A 27346-nucleotide genomic window follows, 5' to 3' on the forward strand; every position below is an offset into this window, starting at 1 on the left:
CTGGCAATTTCTAGTGAGTGACTTCCTGGTTCTGAACACAGGTGCCCATTAAGGAGAGAGTATGAGCACTCTGACACTTTTATTGTTAAACATTCCTCCCCTCCTTTTCCTTTCATGGGCTCAGAATGTATAGGATTGAGACCAAGGACCTCATGCTAAAGGTTCTGAAGGAGAAACCTCAATGAAATCTTAAAAATTTAGGATTTTTAACCTTTATACAATTTAGATCCTAATCGGGCTGAGTGGAGTATTGCCAAGTGTGAAGACTTAAAATATTCCTTATTAACTAAGTGTGTGTGTGTGTGTGTGTGTGCGTGCGCGCTATAATTCTATTAATCTGGAGAGGCATGGGTAGTAACTTCTGTCAAGCAAGGCTTATGATACTACAGTACCCTCCAAAGAATACTGATCAAAATCAGAAGTTTTTCAATAGATGGGGGAGTTGTTTCAGCATTCTGACACTATAAGCCCTGAATATTCTCTGGGTGATAAAATCTAAGCTGTCCACCTTATCCGCCTGAAAGTTTGCAGGCATCAGCTAAGGGGACACCACCCATTCAGGTCTGGTGCAGAAAGTGGCTAAGATGCAACAGTTTTAGAAAACAAGTGTTGGCTATAGGGCTGTTCATTGGACTCTGCAATCTCAATGAATCTGTAGCAAAGAGGCAACTTTTTAAAGTGGTGATTCTCTTTATTTAACAGGGGGAGAGCAATTGGCCCTATCCATCCCCAACACATCATCCCTCCAGTGGCTGCTGGTGGTGTCTATCTTATGTTTCTTTTTTAGATTGTGAACCCTTTGGGGACAGGGAGCCATTTTATTTATTTGTATCTATCTATCTATGTACACCACTTTGGGAGCTTCCACTGAAAAGTGGTATATAAATATCCATCATATTCGTATCCCATGGTGCTGCTTCCACCATGGCCATCTCTGGTACAGTTCATTACATTCCCCGTGCTGGGAGAGCCCATGGGGCTGAGGATTCACACAGGGGGCATTGGGAAAGCATACGGGGATATCTGGGAAGGGTACTTCCTCCCAGTGCTATTTCCAGGGCTGTGAGGGAGTGGTGTATGAACTTGTGAGGGAATGCAAGGAGCTGTGGAAGAGAACTCAAGCTAGGGTGAATGCTTATGAGGAAGTACAAGCTGGTGGCAAGGTAACAGTGTTCCTTACAAGCTATATGAGGCAGTGTGGCAAATGGACTTGTGAAGGCACATATGGTAGCAACGAGGTGGCAATTGTACTCGCCAGGGAATCCAAGGCAGAGGCAAGATGACTAGGGCCTTGTGGTGGCATATAAGGTGGTGACAGAATGCCTTTGAACACAAAGGATTTACATCAGAGGTATGACACTGACCGGGGCTGCAAGGAGGTATGCTGCAGCCCCATGCCAATGCTTTTGGGAGCGTGCCAGTGGGGGGAAGCGGTGGGGCAGGGATGAATACCCTCACTGACCCTCTAAGGTAACTACCACCTCCGAACCGGCTTGAACGCCAGCATTCCGAACTGGTTCAATGCTCCAGAAAAGGACCGCCAAACCGATTTGTGCACATCCCTATTCTATTCTGAACCTTTTCCAGTTTTACAATGTCCTTTTTGAGATATGGTGATCAGAATTGTACACAGTACTGTATTCCAAATGTAGCCATACCACATATTTGTATTAACACATCATATTAGCAGTTTTCTTTTCAATCCCCTTCCTATTGATCTCTAGCATGGAATCAGAGGCGTAACTAGGGAAAACGGCGCCCGGGGCAAGCACTGAAATGGCGCCCCCCCACCGCGCCCCCTGCTCCCCCCCAACATACTACATTATACTTAGGTTTTTCCTCACAAGCGCCCGCCGCCGCCGCCAAGCCAGGCCACTGACTGGCCGCCAGGTGCCAGCAAAGCAATGGGGGGGCGCAGGCAGCGTGGAAGGGACCGCTCGTGGGGAAGGGGGCACCGACGCGCTTCCTTGACTGCTGCAGCACTGCTGCACTGAGCAGGAAACATTTGTATTAACAAAAAAAAAATTAAAAATTGGTCATGGCGGCGCCCCCCACGTGACCAGAAAAGATGGCGCCCGGGGCACGTGCCCCCCCTGCCCCCCCTATAGTTACGCCTCTGCATGGAATTTATCTTCTTGATAGTTGCTGTATACAGAGTCAACATTTTCAGTGCGCTGTCCACCACAACCTCAGGATCCCTCTCCTGGTCAGTCATAGAGAGTATATTTGAGAAGCTGATTTTTTTGTTTGTTTGTTTTGTTTTGTTTTTTGCCCCAGTGTGTGCAACACTTCACACCTACTTAAACTGAGCTGCATTTGCCATTTTGTTGCCCAATCACCCAGTTTGGAGAGATCCTTTTTGAGCTTTTCACATTCTGTTTTGGATTTCACTACCTAAACATCTTAGTGTCCTCTGCAAACTTAGCTACCTCGCTGCTTACTCCAATTTCTAGATCATTTAAGAACAAACTAAAAAGTACTGGTCCCAATACAGATCCCTGCGGGACCCCACTTCTTACATCCCTCCACTGTGAAAATTGTCAATTTATTCCTACCCTCTGTTTCCTTTCCTTCAACCAGTTTTTAATGCATGAATGAACCTGTCCCCTACCCCTTGACTGCCAAGTTTACTCAAGAGCCTTTGATGAGAGACCTTCAATGTCTCTTTTCAAAAGTCCAAGTGTCAGCTAGATAATCTCTATCCACATGCTTGCTGACACTCAAAAGAACTCCAAAAAAGTTAGTGAGGCTTCGGGTGTGAGTACATGATTAGCTTACAAAAATAGATGTCCATACCCTGAAACTGATTAGAATCCCCATTTCATCTGTAAACATTTACATTTTATCTATATGCATTTACAGAAAGAGGGGTGAAAATGGTAAGAGCAGCCTTTTGCTCAGGGTGGTTCAACAGGGTATCAATGGGTAACTTTGAGAGGCCTACCTTTTGGGCGGTATAAAAATATGCTAGATACAATACAATAAAATAAATAACTGGCCCATATTAATTGATTTGTGTATGCAGCCCAAGTTACTTAGAGACTGCTAACTCTTCAGGCAGGAACCATGACGACTGAAAACTCACCAGGCAGTAGGTGATTGAATACCTACTTGAAACATTTAATATGTTAGGTTTTAAAACAAAAATCAATATATTGCGGCTTATCAGCAGGCTGCCTTGGCTGGCAGTGAACCATACAACATGAAATGTCATCTCTGTTCCTCAGCTCCAGCTTGCCAACCCCGATTGTTTCACTCCCCTGAACAATATAAGGACACTTCAAAATTGCATGCAAGGGAAATTAGCAATTAATGTGATTAGAGATGTAATCAGATTACACTGTCATTAGAGCCTTTGGTGGTGCTGTTAGGTTTTATGAAGAACTCAAGGCCTGGTGCTTGCGTTACCCCCATATATAACGAGCAGCAGTGTCACTCCTTTCTTTACCACTAGGATGACATTAGAGGCGTTCTCACCTCTGGGCTTCCAGGCCGAAGTCCAGGGCTTCCACAGCCCCTGGGGGCCCCCAAATCCTCTTCAGTCTGTCATGGGTGGTGTGGTCACCCGGCTGAGCACCATGATGCTTAATTTGCAGGGGAGGGGAGGGCCTCCAAAGGTCTTTATGTCCAAGCTCCAAAATTACCTAGGTGCACCTCTGGGTGACATGAGAAGTCATTGAGCACCCATGCTAAAGCTGGTTCCCATGCCAGCAGAGGTGCACCTAGGTAATATTGGAGCCTGGACCAGAAGGCCTTTGGAGCCTGGTCCCCACCCCAACTACAAAGTTTAGCATCATCCCCTTACACACACACACACACACACACACACACACACACACACACAGTGACTCATGCAGTATTTTTAACACATGGGTTCTTGAGGGCACAAACAGCAACTGAACTCACAAGAATGTGAGAAAATAAAACAGGTGTATTATTAGTGCAAATATGCACTAGCAGAAACATTTCTGCATTAGTGGAAACATTAATGAAAATATGCATTGGCAGAAATGCATTAGCAACTTAACATATTCCCATCCCACATATTTCTTTCCCACTTCCCCTGCCTCTAACTAAGAGCTCACATTCGGCACAGGTTACAGTCACGCTCGTCGGGCCCAGTGCAGTGTGGCCCGGGGGTTCGGCAACCACACCACCTGGGACAGACTAAAGAGGATTTGGGGGACCCCAGGGGGTATGGAGGCCCTGGACCTTGGCCCAGAAGTACAGGGGTAAGAGACCCTCTGCATGCCAGCATCAAACCTCAAGTAACTGGTTTTATGTTGGTACGGGAAGGAGCTGTAGTCTTGATTTTCTCCCACATAGTGTGGGCATGTTATCTCAGCAGTAAGGAAAGGAGCAGCACTATAGTCACAGTGTGATGCAAGTACCAGGTCACGGTAATATTGTCACAAGTACCAGGTCTAAGTTCTGAATATATCCCAACACAGTAGCACCAAAGGCTCTTGGAATATATTAACATATTCCAAGAACATCCTCAGTGAGGAAAGGACTGGTGCTGGTGTGGCTCTCATACCTCATGAGAAAAACATCAATATTTGGAATTCTATGGAGAAGCAACACCTGGAACGGATTCAGTATACAGAACCTGACAACATGGAAACTGGAAAACTCTTACGGTGCTTTCTAAACTGGAAGTCACGTGGATAATCTGGAAGAACTTTGGGTTGATAAGAGTGATGATTGAATAAGGAGGCACCATGGGTCTCAATTTAGTAGTAACACCCAGATAAAACTAATTTCAGTTCACAGGCTGATATCCTGACTAAATTACTTAAAGCAAGTTACATTGAAACTGAGTAGTGCTTTAGAGAAACTTGAGTAGTACTATTTAGTAACTTAGTCGGGGTGTCAGCTACTGGATATTTGGCTTGAGAGGTGCAAATTATTCTAACCCACCCCATACCTTTTAAAATCATTTTCTATATATCTATATTTCTCTTTTGATGAAGCAATAACATCTTTTCTAAACTGTGGGAAGTATACCAGTAAACATACTTTTAAAACTTCCTGTATGAATCAGCTAGCACTAATTAATGCACAGCGGTATCAGAGTTTTGCCCACCAAAGACATCAATAATTAAAACACTCAATACCTTTAAATGCCCCATCAGCACCTTCCATCTGATAAGAATAAATGAGGAGGAATAGGAATAAGTTTTAACTGCAATTCTTAATACAATCTGACATTTCTTTGAAGAAAAAAAATACAGAGATAAATTTAGAGCAAAAGATTTATTGAAACACCACATTACAGGCTGTGAGTTACAACTGAAGTCAGGACATTAACCGAGATCTGTGATAAAATAGACTCAGTGACAGTTTCAAGTGATAATGTCAGCTCTTTTTCAATGTATGCATTAGACACATACAAATTAACTTGTTTTCTGTGCTGCCATGCCCAATGATTGCAGGTCACAGCTTAACCTGAGGGTGGACTCAACTCAAAAAGCTGTTCTGAATGTCAAGGTCAACCCTAGAATAAGTGTAATAAAAAAGGAGAAAGTGTCTCTCACCACTGAAAAACCATAGCCACTTATCTGGAATCAGGATGGAGGTGGAACATCCAGATCAATAAATGCAAATTCTAAAAAGGCTTCTGCCCCAGTACTCTTGGAATATACAATGTTCATATTCATATATAAGATGCCAGTAAGGAGAACACCTCTTTACCCATTAAAATATTTTAATTGATGTTGTATTACCATTAATACTACTAATACTTAGCACAGGTCTTGACAAATTTTCTCCAGATTCAAGAGCCAGCCCCAAAATTTAGGAGTCAAACAATGGACACTTGACAAAATTACCAGACTTCGTGACTGACATTGTGGAGGGGGCAGATAAATGGATCTCTCTATCGCTTTTACAAGCAACATAGTTAGAACACAGGCATTTTCACCACACACATTGCTTTAATAAACCTTTGTGCAACTTTATTTAGTGGCACAGATGTAATCCTGGGCAAATACAACTTTCCCCATTTCTTAATAATTAAAATATTGGGAATTGGCCAAAAGCTTGCATATTCTCTCCCCCATTCTCTGTTCATCTCCTGTACGAATTCCTCCCTCTTTTGAAAGCAAAGTTGGAAAATTGTTTGGAAATCTCACCTAAACTAACCATATTTAGCACAACTACCTATATCAGCAGAGTTAAGAAGGCTCACTGGGCAAGTTAAAATGGGGAAGAGGGCAGGACAGAAGAGGGACTTTACCAAAAAGTGTGCATCTCTCCAAGCTCATTCCCCACCACAAGTCAAGCTGTCTACTTTTTGAGAAGGTGAGCATCAAACCAGCCGTAACACTGAACTGTTAATGCTGACAAGAATAAAGAGTGAAGAATTTGCCTCTGGAATTCACCAGAGAAGGAGCAAGTGTGAACCCACAGTCTGTTCTCAAACTTTTAACCATAGTTAAGAGATAATTAGAGGCCCGCTAGCTAGTCCTGCATCCTATTTTTCAGAGCGATAAAGCAAATGCCTCTACAAAGCCCTCAAACAGTAAATGAAGGTGTGTCCCCTCTCCCACTGTTGCTGCCCTGCACCTGGTGTCCAGGGGCATATGGTCTCTGAATAAACATGGAGATCACACATGACCATCTAGATTAGAAGTCACTGATAGATTTGTCCTACACTGATCTGCCTCATCCCCATCTAAAACCATCTAAGTGGTCATCACCATACCATGAGGCAGCAGATTGCATAGATTAATCCTGTGTTGTGGGAAGAAGTACCTCATTTTGTCGGTCCTAAATCTCCTGCCAGTCACTTTCACTGGATGACTCTTAGTTCTTGTGTTGCAAGAGATGGAGAAAAACTTCTCTCTATCTGTTTTCTACACACCATGCATAATTTTATACACCGCGGTCATCTTTTGTCTTTTTTTCTAAATTAACAAGCCCCAGATGCTGTAGCCTTGCCTCATAAAGAAGGTGCGCCACCCCCCTTGATCATTTTGGTTGCCCTCTTCTGCACCTTTTCTAGCTCAACAGTATTCCTTTTTCAGATGTAGCAACCAGAACTGCACACAACATTCAAGAAACTGCTGCACCACAGATAAGGTTGTTATAATATTAGGAATTTTATTTTCATTTCTTTCTTAATGATCCCTAGCATGGAATTTATCTTTTTCACATCTACCACACATTGGATTGACATTTCACTGGGCTATGCACCATAACCTCAAGATCTCTTCCAGTCAACTACAGTATATGTGAAGCTGGGATTTTTGCATCATGCATCACTTTACACATATATACATTGAACTGCATCTGCCATTTTGTTGCCCACTCACCCAGGTTGGAGAGATCCTTTTGGAGCTCTTCACAATCCGTTTTGGTTTTCACCACTCTGAAAACAGAAATGTTTCATCTGATGTGCATTTAGAACCACTGTGCTTGTGAACTTTTCAAGAGATCTTGCTTGGCATAGCTTTACAACCCTTTATTTTAAAAGAAGGCATGGTGGTCTCCACGCACATTTTTTAAAAGCTGAAATGATTTTCCATAGTTGCCACAAGATAGTGTATGTGGCAAGAAGGAGCAAGGATGTAGTCACTTGATGATTCCATACCTAGTTATCAGCACAGTTCCTTCCAAACTCACAGTTCCCAGAAGGGAGTTTTGCTGAGCTCTGGGTTTGGGGATTAAGAGAACTACAGTCATGATGTAATAGTTTCATTTTATGCTACAGTTGTTTACTAGAGCAATACTGGAGAGATAGTTGGTACCAAAGTACCCTTTAGTCTATCATTAGACCAAATGATTGTTCAGTTACAGTATCTGGAAATATGAGTCCATATACACGTTCATTAATAAATATGGAGAAAATGATTGCAGCTTACTCACCTGAGAACTAATTTTCTCCACAAAAGGACTGAGGCTGCAATCCTATGCACATTTACTTGAGATCCCACAGAATTCAACAAGACATAGTGACTAAACATGCATAGGATCACACTATAAGTGTCTGTATTGAATGTTCTACACAATTCCATGTGCCTACAGGTCATTTATTAACATACATGTGCCAGAGGCAGAAGATAGTTTATTTAGAAAGCTGAACAGTTTGAAAAGCAAGGTTGGTACTCATGGCATTTCTCATTTTCACCTCTGGTAAACAGGTTTTTGTATTCTTTATGAAAACCTGCAAAACCTGTTTGACCAAAGGCAACAATGGGATTTAACATGTGCGCACACGCATGTGTGCATACACTGTGTGTGTGTGTGTGTGTGTGTGTGTCCAGGATTCTCAAATCATTTTTGAATTTCTTGAAAAGAGATTCCATCTCCAGCCAGGCTTGCAATCCACAACTGATTTGCAGAGCAGAGTACACCAGAGCATAACTCCTCTTGAACTGTATCAGAGTTTCCATATTCATACAAAAGGGGATCCTGCTTTATTTTGCTTTTGTAAAGTGGTAACTAGGGTTGCTAGAGAAAAAATCACGCCAAGCCATTTCAAGACTACATATCTTACCGATTTAACATAGATAGCAATAAATCATTGCTGAGGTAAGTCAGTGAAGATTAGCACACAAAACCACTTCTGTCATCTCTTGATACAGAGTTACAGTATCCAGCTGTAGTGCACGTTGCCAAAAGCATGATACAGGATGGCTTCACAAGCTTTCCCTACATAGCGATAACCTCATGGGAGAGAAGGGTGGGACCAGGTACAGTGTGTGAAGTGTGATGATATGGCATTTATAATGCCATCAGAATTAGGAAACCATTGTACAAGCTTGCTAATCCATCAAGAGTAACAGTTAGTATTTTTATTTTTCAGGGTGGTGGGGGGAACATCATGGATGAAATGGCCCTGAGGGAGGATTTGGGTGTTTCTCCTGGGACCTCTCCGCAATTAGAGATGCTGAAAAACTCACCCATCCTGAGATCTCACTAAGATCTGAAAATCCCTAATAGGATCAGCTAACAAGGCAAGAACTGTGCTCATTATTGTCAGTGGACAGGAAGCTGTTTTAAGCTCACAGATGTGTGAGCATCCTCACATTTTAAGCTCATCACATGCACACTTGCTTCCCAATGATAAACACTCCAGTCATACTATGGGTAGCTCTGTCTAAAATTAATAATCTGTTACTGAAGTGCCATTCGTGTCGGCCAGGGTTGCTCAGCTTCGGACCTCCTGCAGATGTTGATCTACAGCTTCCATAATCCCTCACTATTGGCCACCAGTGCTCCCTCTAACAGGGATTCCCAGAGGTTGTTGACTACAACTCCTATAATCTCCAAACAAAGGCTATTGCAGCTGGGGATGCTGGGAGTTGTAGTCAACAGCATCTGGAAATCCTTGTTAGGGGGAATACTGTTGGCCACTGTGGCTTGGGATTATGGGAGTTGTAGTCCAAAAACAACTGGAGGGCCAAAGTTGAGCAGCCCTAGTGTAAGCAATAGCTGCAGATGCTAGTTGAGAAACACATACAATGGAACCCACACCTAGAAGAACACTGAAACTTACATCCCAGAGGAAGCAGACATTATACAGGCAGAGCAGGAGGGTACAGAGATCTTATCAAAAGGGAACATCCAAACATGGCTTAGATGCAATCAATTACCAAGAAAGAGGATGAGTAGATTGGATCTTAACACAAGGGACATGCCCGACATTGGATCATCAGGAATTGTAGGACCACCATGAAAACAGGCACTGCTATCCTATGAACTGAAACCATGCCAAAGACTCGGACAACAGAGATAAGGCCTACTTCCTCTTTAGAATGCAGAGCCTGGGAAATCTACACATGACATCACTGAACACACAGTTGTCCAGTGTGGAAGATTCCCTTATACTGCTCAGACACATACGATGGACAGAAGTAAGACTCACCCTCTGCAGTAAGCCTTAGAGAAGTACCCAATGCCATTTCCTTGTTTATATGAATGCCTTTATTTGAAATCCACCTGAATGCTGCTACTGCACTCCTCAGACATTCGCATTATCTTCCAAGACTCTCTCTCACACAGTATCAGTTAAAAACTTTAATCCCAAATGCGAGAAGAGGAATCTGTGGTAAAGGAAAGCCACCTTTGCATATAGAGCCACATTATTACTACTTCTACATTCCAACACTCAGGACCAATTGAGATGTCAGAAGCATCATGTGAATGCTACACGAACACCCTCCTTTGGTGTGGTGGTCCATACAGGAAACATACCACATCAGACAAGTGCATGAAAAGTATGCATACCAGTCCTGGCATCTCAGCTGATGCTGGGGCTTTGCTGACTATTAGAAGTGCCTCGACCCATTAATTGCCCTCTCCATGGAGATTGGAAGGGTTCTTGGCTGGCCCTACTATCCAAATCAGTCTTCTGACCTTGCATTGGAAAGCAATGTTGGAACTGAGCCTAGGTGGGCCCTGGCACAAATTAAGCCCTGCACCACTGGGGGAAACCCAAAATTAGATGACCTCTCCAGTGAAACTGTAACGTCTAGATTATGTGCCCACCCCCACCCCACCCCAATGCTTTGCATGCAGAGGATCCCGGGTTCAATTCTAATTAAAGCATCTTGGGTAACCGGGCTAGGAAAGACCCCGATGCCAGTCTGACTATTGCCAGTCAGCGTAGTCAGTACTAGATGCCGTCTAGATGAGCCAACAGTCTGACTCGGTAGAAGGCAGCTTCACACGTCCGCGAGTCCTTCTTACCTTGCTCACGACGTTCTGTTCAAGGCCGCCCGTGATCCGGTAGTGCCGCTCGCTACACTGACAATCGCTGGCATTCTTTGTCTCGGGAGTGGGCAGTTCCGGGGCTGCCAGCATCCCTCTGCTATAGCTGGTGCTGTTGTTGAGGTTGTAGATGGGGCTGGGAGCGGGGGCCCGGGCAGGCAGGTGCGGGTGCCCTGTCCCGTTGCCCTGCCCGTCTGTCCTCTGGCACCGGGAGTCCAAGAGGAAGTTGTCCGAGAACTGGCTGAAGCCGATGAACAGGGCCGGGATCCAGGTGAGAAGAATGAGAGTTTTTTGGTGCCCACCACCCAGGCCCCCGAGGAGAGGCAGCACCGAGCCATCGTAATCCAGCAAGAGAGGGCTGCAGCAAGACCCGGAGCGAGGCGGCGGCGGTGCCGGCGGCGGAGGAAGAGGCAGGCTCTGGATCTCCGCGGCCAGACCCCCTGCAGGGGGTGCGGCTGTCGCTGCTGCAGCCGCAGGGTCCGCCTCTCCGGGAGGCAAGGAGCCGTTCTCTTCGGGCAGTTGCCGCCCTCCGCCGCCCTCGTCTCGTCGCCGGTCTATCGCCATCCAGCAAGAGGAGGAAGCAGCCGGAGAAGCTCACATAGAGCAAGCTGGGGGCGGCGGCGGCGCACGATGCGTACCGGCGGCTGGCGGCGTTGCCGTCGCGAGCCCAGCTTCTGCAAGCCTGTCGCGACCCAACAATGCGTCGCGGGGAGCGAAGGAGGTTTTCTGTGCAGAGGTCTGCGCCAACATGTGTGTTCTATGGAGGTCTCGGTCTCCAACCTGGAGCGGGGGTCTTACGCCTTTGCCTCCCCGCGCTTCTTGGCGCGCCCAGCCGCAGCAGCCGCCACCCCCAGCCCGCCTTTCTTTCTCTCTCTCTCTCTCCGCCGCCTTTAACCTTCGTGCAGCTCTTTCCCCCAAGCGGCCACGCAGCGCAGCTGTCCCGGCGGCGATCGGGGAGGCGAAAAGGTCCCTTGCTGGTCTTGGGGGAGCAGGAAGCCGGCGCCGGGCTCTTCTTCGCGCGCTCCCGCCAGTAGCCCCAACAACAGTCGCCCGGGAGGGGGTGGGGGGGTGGCGGCTCCCCTTCTCCGGCGAGCTGAAGAGCAGAAAAGAGCCGCGTTCAGCGCGCCTAGCCGCAACTAGCTCCGGTGCTCGGCGGGCCGGTGCCGCGACGTCCTTTCCGCCTTCCCTGCTGGAGCCGCAAGGAGAGGCTTCCCTTCTAGGGAAGGGAGATGGGGAGGCTTCGCGGCGCCTCGCCTGCCTGCCTGCCTCTTTCTCCCAAGCCTCCGCTTCGCTCTCAACCTGCAAGCCCGGCCCCCTGACCCATCGCCAGCCTCAGTCTCCTCCTCTCCCAGAGGTAAAGGTAACCACCGCGGCCGCAGCACCTGCTCCGCCTCCTCCGCCGCCACCGCCTCCTCTTGCGGCGGCAGCTGCTGCTGTCCTCAACCGCAGCGGCCGTCCTGCTCCCCCTACAGGGAACAGCAGGAACTCCCGCGCCTTGACGACCAGCAGCAGAAGCGTGTCCGACGAGAGGACCCTGCCAGAGCCCGGGAAGCTTTGGACAACTGCCAAGCCAAAGGATCTTACGGGCTGCTTTTCATAACTGGAAATCGTCTCAGGAGAAAGTAGGGCAGGGTGCACTTCGCAGCCCTGCAGCAGCCTGATCTCATGCATGTTTATTCAGAGTTAAGTCCCTGACTGATTTCAGTGGGGCTTACTGTTCAGGTGAGTCTATAAAGGACTGCAGCCTTTCAGACCTTGCTTTCCAAGGTCAGTCTCCATTTCACATCTGCAGGCTGGCTGCAGCCCCTGTGCAGGTGCGAATCCCAGAGTTCAGTAGGGCTTATCTTCAGGATTTAAGGCTCAATTCCACTATCACAAAGTTAAAAGCAAGCTTTTGAGTTCTGAAGTCTGGAAAATCCTTCTTCAGGCTGGATGTTATTAAGCAAAGCAAAATAAAAAGGAAGAGAGGCAGACAACAAATCTGGACGTGATGCGAAAGCCCCCAACTCTGGAGTTGGGGGCTTTCCCATCAGTCTTAAGAAAGACTACAGTATAGTGAGTCTTCTGCAGATTTCATTGCCTCTCTCTACGTGAGGCAGACTTCAATTTGCACTAAGGGCTTCTGGGACAAAAAAAAACCAAAAATGGCTATTCCCTCTCCCTTTTATTTTGAAAACACAAAATCTAGCAGTTAGCTGGGTCTGTCTATAGCACTGTTTGGAACACACAGCTCTCTTGCAAGGCAAGTTTCAAGAGAAACTTAGTAGTCTTTATATTACCGAAGCTAAATATTGACTTAGATAGTAAACTATCTACTAGGAAATAGTACCTCTGTTAAGCTCCAGTGTTTGGGCTATACCCAACCAGTTGCAAGGTCAGAATTATATTGCTTTGCTTTTTCATTTCAACATACATCTATGAGGGCAGTTCAGTACTGAATAAGTTACTCACCTTTGTAGAAGGAGAGAAAATAACCTGAAAGTAAATCTCCAATCATTAGATCCTTGCATATCCCCTCTCATCTTGTGACAATATTTTAAACTGAACAGATGCTGAGGAACTTTAACTGTTCCCTGCTAGCCTAATCTAACACTTTTGCACTAACATCTTTCCATAATACCAACATGATGTTACTGCAGTATTAGTGCAATGTTCTATCAAGGACACTGTGCTAGTATCTCAAACTCTTCTGTTGGCCCAGAAATTAGTACTAGGCTGCAGGCTCTTTTGGGGGGTTAGGGTTAGAACTGAATTAGAATTGAGCTGCATAAGATCTCTCTTTTTAGGGACCCATGTCTCAGCTTAGGAAAGGAGAGGAATGAAGACAAGAAACACAAGTACCCATAGAGGCCAGAATGCAATTTTAACAGGCTGCAGTCCTATGTTCAGTCCCTACTGAACACAGTGAGGTTTACTTCTCAGATCAGACTGGGCTGTACAATTCTGATTGTACTGCATTTTCCAGCAATAGATATAATATTTATGCTGGATGGATGAAGTACTAATATAAACAACTGGCTTTAAAACATTTACTGTATAAACAGTTTTGGGGAAACCACATCAGAAGGAAAATAATTATCAGCAGTTCATTAATATATATTCATTTCTTTACAAGTGTGCGTAGACAGAAGACTGCAGTCCTACATAAACTGACCTGGGGGTAAACCAGACTGAACACAGTGGGGCTTACTTCCAAGGAAACATGTATAGGATTGTGTTGCACCCATTGCTCTGAGGCTGTGCTCTGGAAAGCCAACCAAGTGGCTGTCCCTCCCTCACCTCTAGCCCAAAGTTAATTGGTAAACAGGCTAGGCCAGTTTTTTGGGGTTTTTTTAAGAGGTCAAGAGATCACCTGTTTCCTGAAGGGCACTAACCCAAAGTTTGTGCAACAGAGAAATTACTGATCTTGCTGTATTGCCTCTCCCATATAGGAACCCACACATTAGAACATGCCTTCCAGTGTGTCGCTGATGAAGATGGAGATATGGCTTCTTTGTAATGTCCTAATTTCATAGCATGGATCACCCATCCGATCCCATCCCCTTCGCATTGTTGCAGGCTCTTTCTCTGACTGTTGTGACTAAACTGACCATATAATGGTTTACATTTTCTCAGAAAGAGGTTGAGCAGAATGGTTACTCCCACAGTGGATCCAGTTGTACTTCTAGAGCAGCTCTAGCATGCCTAGCAACTTTGGCAACTGTGGTGTTGGAAGGAAAGCAGTACAGAGACGTTTTGTGTTCATGTGTATGTGCATTTACATGCATGTTACATTTCCAAGTCATGAGAACTAAGAATTCCACTTTATCTGTCAGTGGTCTGATCTCATTTTGCTTCTGGGCACAGTTTGAGGAGGATATAGACAAACTGGAATGATTTCAGAGGGCAGCAACAAAGATGGCTAGGAGTCTGGAAAGCAAAGCCCTATGAGGAAAGGTTGAAGGAACTAGGAGTGCTTAGCCTGGGGAAGAGAAGGCAGGGACTATGGTTTTTTGATTGATTGATTAAGTGCCATCAAGTCGGTGTCAACTCTTAGAGAACACATAGATAGATTCTTTCCAGGATCACTAAAGTCTCTTTAACTGGTAAACTGCCTAGGCCAGTTTTTATTTTTTTTAGAGGTTAAGAGATCAATAGTCTCTCCAGGGACTATGATAGCACTCTTCAAATACCTGAAGGGCTGCCACACAGAAGCCAGCAAAGATTTGTTTAAGAGCAGTTTGGCAATGGAACCAATTACCTAGGGAAGTGGTCACTGTTCTCTCTAAGGCGTGTGCATGTGTGCGCGCTCACACATTTTTTTATGTCCACTCAGTTAATTTTAGATCCCGCTCAGGTTGAATTAGGAACGCCCCACTCTGAATGCAGGTGTGCACACAGTGCCTTGATACTGCTGCTCAGAACAAAACTCATTCCGCACAGAGATGAAAAAAATTAGAGGGACCACTGGAAGTGGTGGGCTCTCCCTTGCTGGAGCTCATCAACAATTCACTCTCCAGCCTCTGTTTGGGGATGTTTCACCTCTGGCTTTCCTCTGCTTTCCTCTGGCATCAAGTAGGGAATTGGGCAAGAGCGCCTACAAGAAGACCCCTCCAGTTCAGGCTGTATGTCTTCTAGAGCCAAGTGCTTGAATTATGGAGGGAAACAGCAGATCATTCATAAAATCCACAAGTGCTGCCTCTCCCAATTTTAGCTCAATCAAGCAATAACTTTCTAAAGGCAATAGTTAAGTGGGGGGCACAGGCCTCTCTGCTTCCCCTGTCATTTGAGCCTAAGGTGCATCTGTGCTCCTTTCTGGGCCAAGCCAGATGGGACAGGGCAACCATAACTCTCCCTAAACACTTATCTCCCACATAAAGAGCAGACAGAAGGCTGTGCTAGCTGGTCAAAGAGCAAAAGGAAAAAGGAAAAGCACACACACCAGGTAAGAGGTTCAGTATATAGGTGTTTATATGCCAATGTCAGAAGCCTCCAAGCCAAGATGGGTGATCCGGAGTGCTTGGTTGCTAATGAAGAAATAGCTATAGTGGGCATAACAGAAACATGGTGGAACAGTGAGAACCAGTGAGACACTGTTATCCCTGGATATAAACTCTATAGAAAGGACAGTGAGAGGGCACCTTGGAAGTCGAGTACCATTGTATGTTAAAGAAGGGATAGAATCTAACAAGCTAAAAAATCTAGGTGGACCGGAGTCCTCCACAGAAACCCTATGGGTGACAATACAAGGCCTGAAAGGAAATGTACTACTGGGGAAGTGCTATATCCTTCCAGATCAAAATGATGACAGTGACTGGGAGTTGCAGAAGAAAATCAGGGAGGTATCAAGGAGAGACAGGGCAGTAATAATGGGTGACTTCAATTACCCAAACAGACTGGGTAAATTCAAAGTCAGGGTCAAATTTCACAAAGAGGTCAAATTTCTAGATACGCTCAATGACTGTGCCCTAGAACAGTTGGTCATGGAACCAACCAAAGAGAAAGCAGCCTTGGATTTAATCCTGAGTGACACCCTGGAGGACCTGGCACATTATGTCAGTGTCATGGACCCTTAGGGAACAGTGACCATAGTGTGATCAAGTTCAGCATACATGGGGGGAGAGAATCACCAAAGAAGTCTAACACAGACACTTTGAATTTCAGAAGAAGAAGCTTCACCAAAATGAGGAGTATGGTGAAAAGAAAACCATACTCATCGAGTGTATGGTTAAAGGCTTCTGCGGGTTCAGGCAGCAGGCTGGTGGTGTGGAAAATCCAGCCTCCCACCAATGAAGGGGAGGCCTATGAAGATGACGACCTATATTGAGCCATCCAGCTACAGACCTCACAACACCTGTGGCCTGTGGGTTGGATGGGAGCCACATCCCTCTTCAGGTGACTGGTAGGACACCTAGGCCTGTGGAAAAAGGACCTACCAGTGAGCTGCTGTGGCAGGAAACTGCTCATCAGATGGGGAGGGAAAGGCAAGCCAGTACCTGTGCTGGAGAAGGCGAAGTGAGCTGGGCATCAGGAAAAGGGAAACCAGCAGCTGTAACAAAATGCACCATGGTCTCGGTGTTGGCAGGTGGAGTGACAATAACTATTGCCACTTTTGTATCGGCCAGAGTAAACAGGAGTTGCAGTTGCTCTAAACACCTGTGTCATTCATGAAGCTTGTGCACTCCAAAGGGCCAATAACATACAGCTGCACTCATAGAGGGAGAGAGGTAGAACAGCCTCCCCACAAGACTTCTCATAAGCCCTGATCCAATGGTAATATAGGAACTTCTTGCAATGGTTTGTGGGATAGCTATGTGGCCACCACCAATCCCCTCTCTTCCCTCAGATCCTTTTCTGGCACCCAGGCAGAGAGGGCTTAGGAGATAAAATGGGTCTTCTGCCATTTGCATTGGGATGTAGAGGTGGTAGGAAACTGTTGGACCCATCTCTTACTACTCAAAAATGATTCCTGCTTTTACTTCACTTCCCAGAAATGGCCATTGAAATTCAAGCTCTGGAAAGGAGATCTGTGTCACATTAGATGTCCTGTTAGCCAGTGGGCTGGGGGCATTTGACACTGGCAAGTGGATTGGGTTAAAAACCCAACTGGGGGTATGCAGACCAGAGGAAAAGAAGTGCACAGCCTCCAAAGAAATATTTGGTGTAATTAACAATCACAAAATGGCAGCATATTCACTCAAGCTTGTAGTCACTCACTTGGTTGGCTATGGGAAGAATCACTTCAGGTGACCAAGCAAGGCTGCATTTGTAAAGTGAAAAGGATCTGGGGTTTCTCTCTTCTTCTTCTGCCCTTTCAGCTAGTTGTTAAATGCCACAAATAAGAAACAGAGATTTAATTGAAATAATATGTTTAAACCCTGCCAGGTGCTTTTCTTCTCCCCAGGGATGTAAGGCTGTATACTTGGGGAAATGTTAAGGAGAAAAAAGTACTATTACAAAGCTGCCCTTCTGTCTATCTATTCCCAGAATCTGAGACCTTTGGAGCACATTTATTTGTGCAAGAGTCTCCTTGTACATAGTTCTTTGCACCGTTTCTCCATTGTTGCTCCTCGCCAATATCTCTTCCATCCGTAGTGTTCGCACGCTCACTGTTTGCACCATTCTGCCTGCACTGACTCTCCCTTTGTTTCCTGTGTCTTACTGTACGTAACATGGCTATATGACGTTTTGGTCCTGCACTATCCATCTTTATATGTAGATTCTGTTCCTTTGCTGAAGCTCGCGTGTGCCAGTCTGTGGCTATGGTGATATGCCTTTGCTCCAGGCTGAGTTCGCAGTTATGATTATGGACTGGAGGACAGGATCACAACTCCTTCGCTCTGTACCAGTCAAGGAGTCCTTGCACAGGTGCAGAGCAGCCTGTCAACCACACATTTGCACTATGCTATTTGTGCTTTCACCCATCTTGCAAGTTTTGAGTCCCTTTGTCATGGTGGGGTGCGAATTTCCTTTTCAATACACGTCTGCACAGCTTCTGCGTATTCCTGAGGATGTCATGGTGCGCTTGTACGGTTGCTGCTGACACTTTAGCGTGTGGGGTCATCATGGATGGTTTGCCCATGTGGCCATGTATCAACAATAGTCTTGCCTTTTCTTTGCAGGGCATTGCCCAGACATAGGAACAGAGGAAGCTGCCATATACTGAGTCAGACCATTGGTCCATCTAGCTCAGTATTGTCTTTACAGACTGGCAGCGGCTTCTCCAAGGTTGCAGGCAGGAATCTCTCTCAGCCCTATCTTGGAGAAGCCAGGGAGGGAACTTGCTCTTCCCAGAGCGGCTTCATCCCCTGAGGGGAATATCTTGCAGTGCTCACACATCAAGTCTCCCATTCAGATGCAACCAGGGCAGACCCTGCTTAGCTATGGGGACAAGTCATGCTTGCTACTACAAGACCAGCTCTCCTCTCCATAAAGGGGAACTGCAATGGTTACAATACAGATAAGAGAATGACTTATGTTGCCATGCCTCCATCACTCCTGCATCCTCTTACACATGCACCCTTCACTTATAAGCCTTGTGTTGAACTGTTAGACTGACACAACCGCAGTGTCCAAGTCCTTGGCACAAGAGCTGAGCCAGTACAAGGTAGCAATTACGGATACTGCACAATCACAAGGGCAATTAGGTGTGATGCCATCAAGATTGTATGTTCTTTGACAGCTGATAGAATTGGGTCATAAAGGTAGGTTTTATTATGCCTGTCCTCATAAACCAGAGATAGATGGATTTTAGATTTGTTAGTGGGTGGATGCCTTTTTCTCCACTCTTTCCCTACAACAGTAAAAGAAAACAACCATAACCAAACCTTTAACTCATATTTCTGTGTACGTCACCTGTTTACTAGGTAGGGGTGTGCTAAACCAGTTCAAATCAAACCAGGTTCATTTCAGACCGTCCTGGTTCTGGAAAAGGCGGCTGGTCTGAGTTCAAACCAATCCGATATGGACCAATTTGACCGGGTTCGAGGGCTATGCTTATAAAGGGGAATCCAGTGAGGATTCTCCATTAGAAGCAAAGGGATGGGGAAATAATTTTAAAATGTTCTCAAGGATGGGGACAGCGAGAGGGCACCTTATCAGCTTGTGCAGTGGCAGCGGCTCCTCTAAACACCACCGGCACTCCCCCCACCCCAGCAGCATAGACCAGAAGTGGCCTTGTTCCAACCTCCATGGATTCGTGGAGGCTATTTGTGTGACTGTGCAAGAAAGGGAGAATCAGCCTTCTTGTGGGACTGGTTGTTACAATGGAAGCAGAAACAGTTTGAGCTTCCGTGGTACATGAAAGTCACTCTCCATCCTCTAGCAGGAAAGGACTATTACTACACTTAAGAGAGGACACCCCTTAAACATACAGAACAATCAGGCAATTCCCTAAGCCAAGCACCCTGTATGTGCAGGAGCCAACCCATAATATTACAGGCTCATAAGCAGCCATTCATCCCTTTGCCAGTGGCAAGTAAAACTAATTTTGGAGCAACCAGGCTGGAAGGCTTCTTCGCATGCAGTTTAATGTGCCCTCAGGTGACTAAGCACCATTTCAAATACTACACAAAGGCAGATTTATGAGATTACTACTGAGCATACATTCAATAAAGGGTGTTGCCACCAGCTGCTGCTCCTCGCCTGTAATGAGTGTATCGGTATGATACACTTGTGTTGCAATCATGTTTTTGTATTCACCGTTTACATGTTCACAGAAATGTATCCTGTGCAAAGTAGTCTTAACTTAGATATATGTTAGTCTGTAAGATAGTGACATTTGTGGTCTCACCTGAAAGGCTGAAATATTATAGAATTCTGGAGTTGGAAGGGACCTTGGAGGTGTTCTTGTCCAACCCCCTGCTCAATGCAGGAAACTGCGACAGCATCCTAGACAAATGGCCATCCAGCCTCTGTTTGAAAACCTCTAGCAAAAGAGAGCCCACCCCTGCACAAGACAGACTGTTCTACTCTTGAACAACTTTCAGAGTTAGAATTTCTAACTAATATATAATTTCTAATATATAATAATAATTAATTAATTATACTCCCTGATGCAGTGGCGGCTGGTGGCTCCTGCAACTGGGAGAGCAACAGGCAGGGTGGTGGGTGGAGCCAGCGTGGGCAGCACAGGGGTGGAGCCAGCATGAGCACTGCAGGAGGCAGAGCCGATTTACCCTTGCCTAGCACCACCACATACAGGTGAAACTCGGAAAATTAGAATATCGTGCAAAAGTCCATTAATTTCAGTAATGCAAATTAAAAGGTGAAACTGATATATGAGACAGACGCATTACATGCAAAGCGAGATAAGTCAAGCCTTAATTTGTTATGATTGTGATGATCATGACGTACAGCTCATGAAAACCCCAAATCCACAATCCCAGAAAATTAGAATATTACATGGAACCAAGAAGACAAGGATTGTAGAATAGAACAATATCGGACCTCTGAAAAGTATACAGTGTACTGTGCTTGATTGGCCAGCAAACTCGCCTGACCTGACCCCATAGAGAATCTATGGGGCATTGCCGAGAGAAGGATGAGAGACATGAGACCAAACAATGCAGAAGAGCTGAAGGCTGCTAATGAAGCATCCTGGTCTTCCATAACACCTCATCAGTGCCACAGGCTGATAGCATCCATGCCACGCCGCATTGAGGCAGTAATCGCTGCAAAAGGGGCCCAAACCAAGTACTGAATACACATGCATGCTTATACTTTTCAGAGGTCCGATATTGTTCTATTCTACAATCCTTGTCTTCTTGGTTCCATGTAATATTCTAATTTTCTGGGATTGTGGATTTGGGGTTTTCATGAGCTGTACGCCATGATCATCACAATTATAACAAATTAAGGCTTGACTTATCTTGCTTTGCATGTAATGCATCTGTCTCATATATCAGTTTCACCTTTTAATTTGCATTACTGAAATTAATGGACTTTTGCACGATATTCTAATTTTACGAGTTTCACCTGTAATAAAACCATGAAATTTTAAAACAGTAAATGTGCCTGCTTTGCTTATTTTATCCCTCCTAGCAATCCTGCCATCCAAATCCAGCAAGGACGATCCTGTCTAGGAAACGGGACTATTTATGCTAGCTACCACAATCCAACTCTTCTCCCTTAACATAGAGCCATTTGCCCCCCACAAAAAACCCATACCACATCAATGAGCAAATTACATTATCCAATAATCCATATGCAATTCTTCCCATTAAAGTACTACTACTGTTGTACTGTGCCAATGAACATGCATATCTTATCAGAAAAGTTCTGTGTACTCAAAGTGATGGGTAGTATTTTAGGACAAATGAAGAAGAATACAGGAACCAAACTAAGGGGAGGGAAAGGAGAACAGAATGCATTAGCATCTATTTCTCTCTGTGCACCAGCTTTTTAAGTAAGTAAAGTGTGCTGTCAAGTCAGTTTCGACTCCTGGCACCAACAGAGCCCTGTGGTTTTCTTTTGGTAGAATGCAGGAGGGGTTTACCATTGCCTCCTCCCATGCAGTATGAGATGATGCCTTTTATCATCTTCCTATATCACTGCTGCCCGATATAGGTTTTTCCCATAGTCTGGGAAACATACCAGTGGGGATTAGAACCAGCAGCAACCTTCTGCTTGTTAGTCAATCATTTCCCCGCCTCAACACTTAAGGTGACCATCAGTTTTTTACCGCTTTACATAAGGGTTTAACACACATTGAGTCACTCTTACTGTTCCCTCTAAGGCACGCAGACATGCTCACAAGCTTTTTGATGTCTGTCCACTCAGTTAATTTTAGATCCTGCTCAGGTTGAATCAAGAGGCCCCACTCTGAATGCACTTGCACACACTGCCTTGATACTGCTGTCCAGAACAAAACGCATTCTGCACACAGATGAAAAAGATTGGAGGGAACAGTGGTCACTTTCTCTTTTACAAAGCACAAACAAGCAGAGGCAAAGTCAGGATGGCTAAGACACAATATGGAGTATGGTTGACAAACTACTCAAGGGATAAATGAAAGGGCATATTATAAACTATTCAAGAGGGCTAAGAGTGAGCCAGGGAAGAGCAGACCAGTCAGTCTCACTTGAGTACCAGAAAATATGCTTTATCAAAGCATCAGACAGTATTTGTGTATACATATAATCATGAGCAGGGTACCCAACAAAGTCAACTTAGATTGGCTGAAAATCTGTGTATTTTATTTCATAGTACAGTAATGGCGTGAACACACAACTGTCACATCCACCAAAAGCAGTCCTCACATAACATTTGAAGAAGTCTACTGAATAGACTTTTCTAACATGTACAGTGATCTCAAGGGGGCAATTTGCCATTATCTTGAACTTGGTTCTGTGCTTGCACAGCAATGGACATCATACTGCCAGGCCACTGTGGGGGAAAAAGCTTATAGGGGTTAGGGTGGCAGGAGAGAGAGAGAGATGGGCTGCTGCTTACCCTTTGCACAGTATCAAAAAACCCACCTCCTCAGTACTCTATATTCAAGGACAACATTAGCAGTACTCAAGTTGTATTGAATGACTGGCCCAGAGTCACCCAGTGGTTTCATGGCTGAGTGGGGATTTGAGTTCAGGTCTCCCCAGTCTCCCACACTCTAACCACTGCACAATGCCAACTCTATCATTAGAATATCAGAAGAGGAGCAGGTCATGAATGGAGCAGAAGCAGTAACAGGAGCCTTTAGAACTGTAGGGCTGCAAGCCATGCGAAGTATCATTTCATTAATAGACTAGCCCCTTACAGGGCTTGCTCGCTCCTAGTCACACTTCTCTCCTTTTGGTTCAGTCTTATAAGCTATGTCTGGGTACAGGATATATAACACACCACAGTGCATACAAAACCAGCACACACACACCCACACTCTTGCCATCCACAGCCAAAGCAAAGGGGCTGGGATAGGAGAGAGAGAGGCTTCAGACTGACTGTTCTTTCTGATGCCTTACAGATCAGCCTCATCTGTTGCTCCTTCAACTGACTGTCCTGCCAAGGATCCATTTCTTATTAAGGGAATAACTACAGATAGCACCTCCTAGGCAACTCTTCCCTAGCCAATAATTCAAAGTCCCCTCATATTTTCTACTTTAAGTTTAAAGAAAACATCAACTTCCCCCTCTATATTATCCTTCACTCCACAAAATAAAGCTTCACCCCCCAACAACTCCTTCCTACTAATTCCTGTTGCCTCACCACCACAATCCCCCCCTCACCTTTTTCCTCTTCCCACTTGTTCCATTCCAGATCTTTCATGTCTCCAGTAGCACCATATCCTTGACTGTATTGCTAAACAACATAAGAAGCTGCCTTATCCTGAGTCAGACGCTTGGTCCCTCTAGCTCAGTACAGTATTGCCTACACTGACTGGCAGCAGGCACCTTTTTCAGCCCTATCTGGAGCAGCTGCCAGGGAGGCAGGGAACCTAGAACCTCAGATGCTCTTTCCTAAAGGGAATATCTTACAGTGGTCAAAAAGTAATAGCAGAGGGAGAGGAGGCAGACTGGGACCAGGGCAGGTAGAGATGGTTTTAATACTTTTCTCCTATGCCATTTTCCCTCTGAAAATAGTCCCCTCCCCGACTATTGATTGCAAATAATTATGGGTAACTCTTAATCTCTATGATTAATGATTATGATCTCTCTGGGGAGAGCTGCGGGCGGGGGAGAGCTAGTTTATTTTAATCCACCCTGCTCCCACGTTTAGTTTAGTTTTTTAAGGCAGGGAGGTGTGGGGGGAGGCAAAAAAGCAATCCTTGCCCAAGGCAGGAAAATATGGCATTAACAGCCTCAGATATTTATGTTTTCTCATTAACACTCACCCCACCCCCAAATCCGAGTGGGGGCTTCTCAAGACACAGCAGCAGAACATAGAATGTAGCTGCCGTTTGCTCAGAGCAGCAGATTCCGGGGGAGGGCGGGGCGTGTGTGTAGGTAAAAGCAAGCAAACGAGCAGATAAATTGCACAGCACTCTTTTTCATTCTTTTATTCTAAAGCACTAGGTTTGGTTTTAACATTTTGGACTGGCAGTGCTCATATTAAGCTGGGAGAAGGTTTGTTTATTAAGCAGTGGGGCGGGCGGCTCCCTAAAACCTGAGATCCCATCAGAAAAGTCTTCAAATGCACCTGCGCGCATACCAGAGAGAGGAAGGACGAGGAGGAAGCCACGCACTCCCCACCCCCCCACCCGTCCATAGTTCCTGTAGTACAAGTAGATGGAAAGTAGCACCAGAACCAGCAATGTTCATGAGTCCAGCCCTCTCCCCCAGTACACAGTTTCCAGCGCCTTCTCCAACTGTGGGCATGTGAAAATGGTGAATCCCTAAAAAACAGAGCGGAATGCTCTTTCCTTTCCTAGCATTTGCACTGCTGTGGATCAATAGTTTGGAACCTTAAAGATTCTTTCACACACGTAACACACACACACAAGTCTTGGCAAACTCAGACACCTGACTAAGTGCTCTAACAACGCAAAAGACACAATAGAGCAGAGCAGAGCTGAAACAGAAAGTACAGCAAAAACCCTCCTGAGGGACGGACGAACTAAATGGCAGTGCCGGATATATTTGTGTCCCCTCCCCACCGGACAAGCAAAACCTTCCTTTCCGAGGGGCTCGAGGGCGCCTTGTTCTCCCCCCCCCCCCGCCCTTCCTCTGCTGCCGGAGAGAGCCGCATCCAAGCCGGTTCTTTCAATGGGAAAGTAATTTGTTTTGCTCTCCTCCTGAGATTCTCCCCCCACCGCCCCTCCCTCTTTCTTTTCCTTTTCCTCAGGCCCGGATTAAAAGAACAGTTTTCAAGAGAAAAAAAGACTCGTTTTGGGCCGCCCCCCCCGCCCCCAACTAGCAAAGTGGCCGTGGCTTCTCCCCATACAGTTATCTCCCAGCCCGCCATAGTTGACTGAGCGAACACGGAAAATGGCGGGAGGGGCCACGTGGCCGTCGCGTGTGGAGGGGAGGGATGTGGCTTGGCTCCAGGGAAAGATGCAGATGTCTCCAGTCGAGGCGGGCATAACAATATTTAATTTATTTATATTAAATTAGGAAAAAGATCCCACAACCCCAGTTATTAGAGGGGTTGGCTAGTAGCTACAAGCAATGAGAGAAAACCAGGCAAGGAAATATAAATGCCAAACAGCACCCAGTCTAGCAGCTGACCCTGGCAGGCATTATAATTAAAAGTTTGGGGGAAATATTTTAAAGGGAGACACAGCAGGCAGGCAGACGTTTTGTTTTGTGTTGATTATTTCCTTAAAGGTGCCTAAACGCACATTGCTACCTACTGCGCTACTAGCAATTATATAATTTACATAAATCTGACAATTACATAAACTTAACTTACATAATCTGATTCTGAGGTTAAATAAACAAAAATGACCACTGACTGGCTTTGGTTCGTTCTGTCTTCTCTCTTCTCCAAGAGTGAACAAAATGGCCAGTGCCGCTCTCTGGAAGGACTGTCTGTCCCCGCCCCGGCCACACTGATGGCTAGTCAGAGGCAGAGGGAGCTGTCAATCAGTATGATGTCTTCCTGATAGGGCTATTTTAATTCAGCCCATCTTTTGACAACAAAGGCAAGCCTTGGGATTGGCTCCTGCCCTATGAACACTGGGTTTTGAAACTGTTTTGTGTGCTGTTATAGGTGTTTAAGGAATTTTACTACCAGCGCCCACTATATGTCAACACTGCAGGCTTGCAAGCTACAGGCAGGGAAGTGCAGGGCTGCAGTGACTGTCAGTCAGAGCTAAAATGGCAACAGAGAACAAAATAGCTAACAACTATTATTGTTTTTGGACCATTTTTATTAGGGTTTTTTGGACATTTTTGGCCTTTTGGGGGGGTGGGCACCGCCCACCCTGCCCTAAGGGAGGAGCCTCCACTGCCCTAATGTCTAGCCTGAATCTGCTTCCCAAGAGGGCGGAGCTACACTTGGGTGGACGTGTCCAGTGTTCCCTGTAACGAAGATTCCCAGATGTTGTTGACTACAACTCCCATAATTCCCAACAAAAAGACAACTAATCTGGGGATGCTGGGAGTTGTAGTCAGCAACATCTGGGATCCCCTGTTAGAGGGAACACTGGAAGTGTCCAAGGAACACGCACCAGCCTGCCTCCAGGGCCACCTCACTTGCCTCTTGCTCCCCCTCCCCTGCTGTCAGATGGCCAGACACTCCTGCCGCTGGCACTGCCCACCCACTCAATCACCACCCCGCCCCCTCATGCATCACTCCTGCTACCCCCTTGCCAGGCTCCTCCCGATTGGTGGAAGCAGGAAAGCTCCTAATGGTTATGGGCTTTCTTGCTTCCCACCGGCCAGGAGGAAGGAGGCGAGGGGACAGCAGGAGTGGCACACAAGGGGGTGGCAAGAGCAAAGTGTGGCATGGCCACAGATGAGTGGGGGCCATGCACTGAGGAAGGCAGAGGGCCCACCCACAGAGGTGCATTTAGGTAACTGTGGAATCGGACCGCTTTTGGAGCCTCCCCCCCCCCCACCAGCTGCAAGTTAAACATCATCCCTCTAAATACACACACACCATGACAAACACAGTGTTTTTTAATGGGTGGGTTTTTGAGGGCACAAACAGCAACTGAACTCACCAGAATGTAAGAACATAAAACAGTTATGTTTATGCAAATATGCATAAGCAGAAACATTTCAACATGCAACTTAATATATTCCCATCCCACATACTCCCCTCCCCTCCCCACTCTGTCTAAAGCACCCAGCACAGGTCACTTGGCCGTCTCGGCCGTCCAGCACAGCACAAGCCAGCGACGACCACACCACCCAGGACAGACTAAAGAGGGTTTGGGGGCCCCAGGCGGTGTGGAGGCCCTGGACTGAAGAGTGCCACTGGCCACTCGTGTTCATGCATTGAACACAGGCTCCCTCTGCCCTCATGATGCCACTGCTGCTTTCTTCTAATTTCAGCCCATTGGGTCTAGTCCTGCCTGCAGGAGCCACAGAGACCAAGTCTGCTCCTCCTCTTGCGTGGCAGCCTTTCAGATATTTGAAGGCAGCAGTCATGTCTCTCCTTCATCTGTTCTTCTCCAAGTTAAAGACATACCCAGCTCCTTTAACCATTCTTCATAGGACTTTGTTTCCAGACCCCTCCTCTGAACCCAATCCAGTTTATCACTGCCCTTCAA

The 27346-nt window shown here is 46.0% G+C and overlaps 1 protein-coding gene across 3 annotated transcripts in view; it reads right to left on the reverse strand.

Annotated features, from left to right (window-relative positions):
- SLC22A23 (solute carrier family 22 member 23) overlaps positions 1 to 27346 on the reverse strand; it is a 207972-nt gene that overhangs the window by 154835 nt on the left and 25791 nt on the right. Inside the window, exon 1 of one of the 3 annotated variants that reach the window (XM_053243659.1) lies at positions 10696 to 12155. The exons of the other annotated variants lie outside the window; for them this stretch is intronic. Within the exon in view, the coding sequence (XP_053099634.1) occupies positions 10696 to 11280 (585 nt within the window). The 5' untranslated portion in view covers positions 11281 to 12155. Of the gene's footprint in view, positions 1 to 10695; positions 12156 to 27346 lie in introns of those variants that run through there. 3 annotated transcript variants of the gene reach the window in all.

Source organism: Hemicordylus capensis, chromosome 4 (genome assembly GCF_027244095.1).
Source record: "Hemicordylus capensis ecotype Gifberg chromosome 4, rHemCap1.1.pri, whole genome shotgun sequence".
NCBI lineage: Eukaryota > Metazoa > Chordata > Lepidosauria > Squamata > Cordylidae > Hemicordylus > Hemicordylus capensis.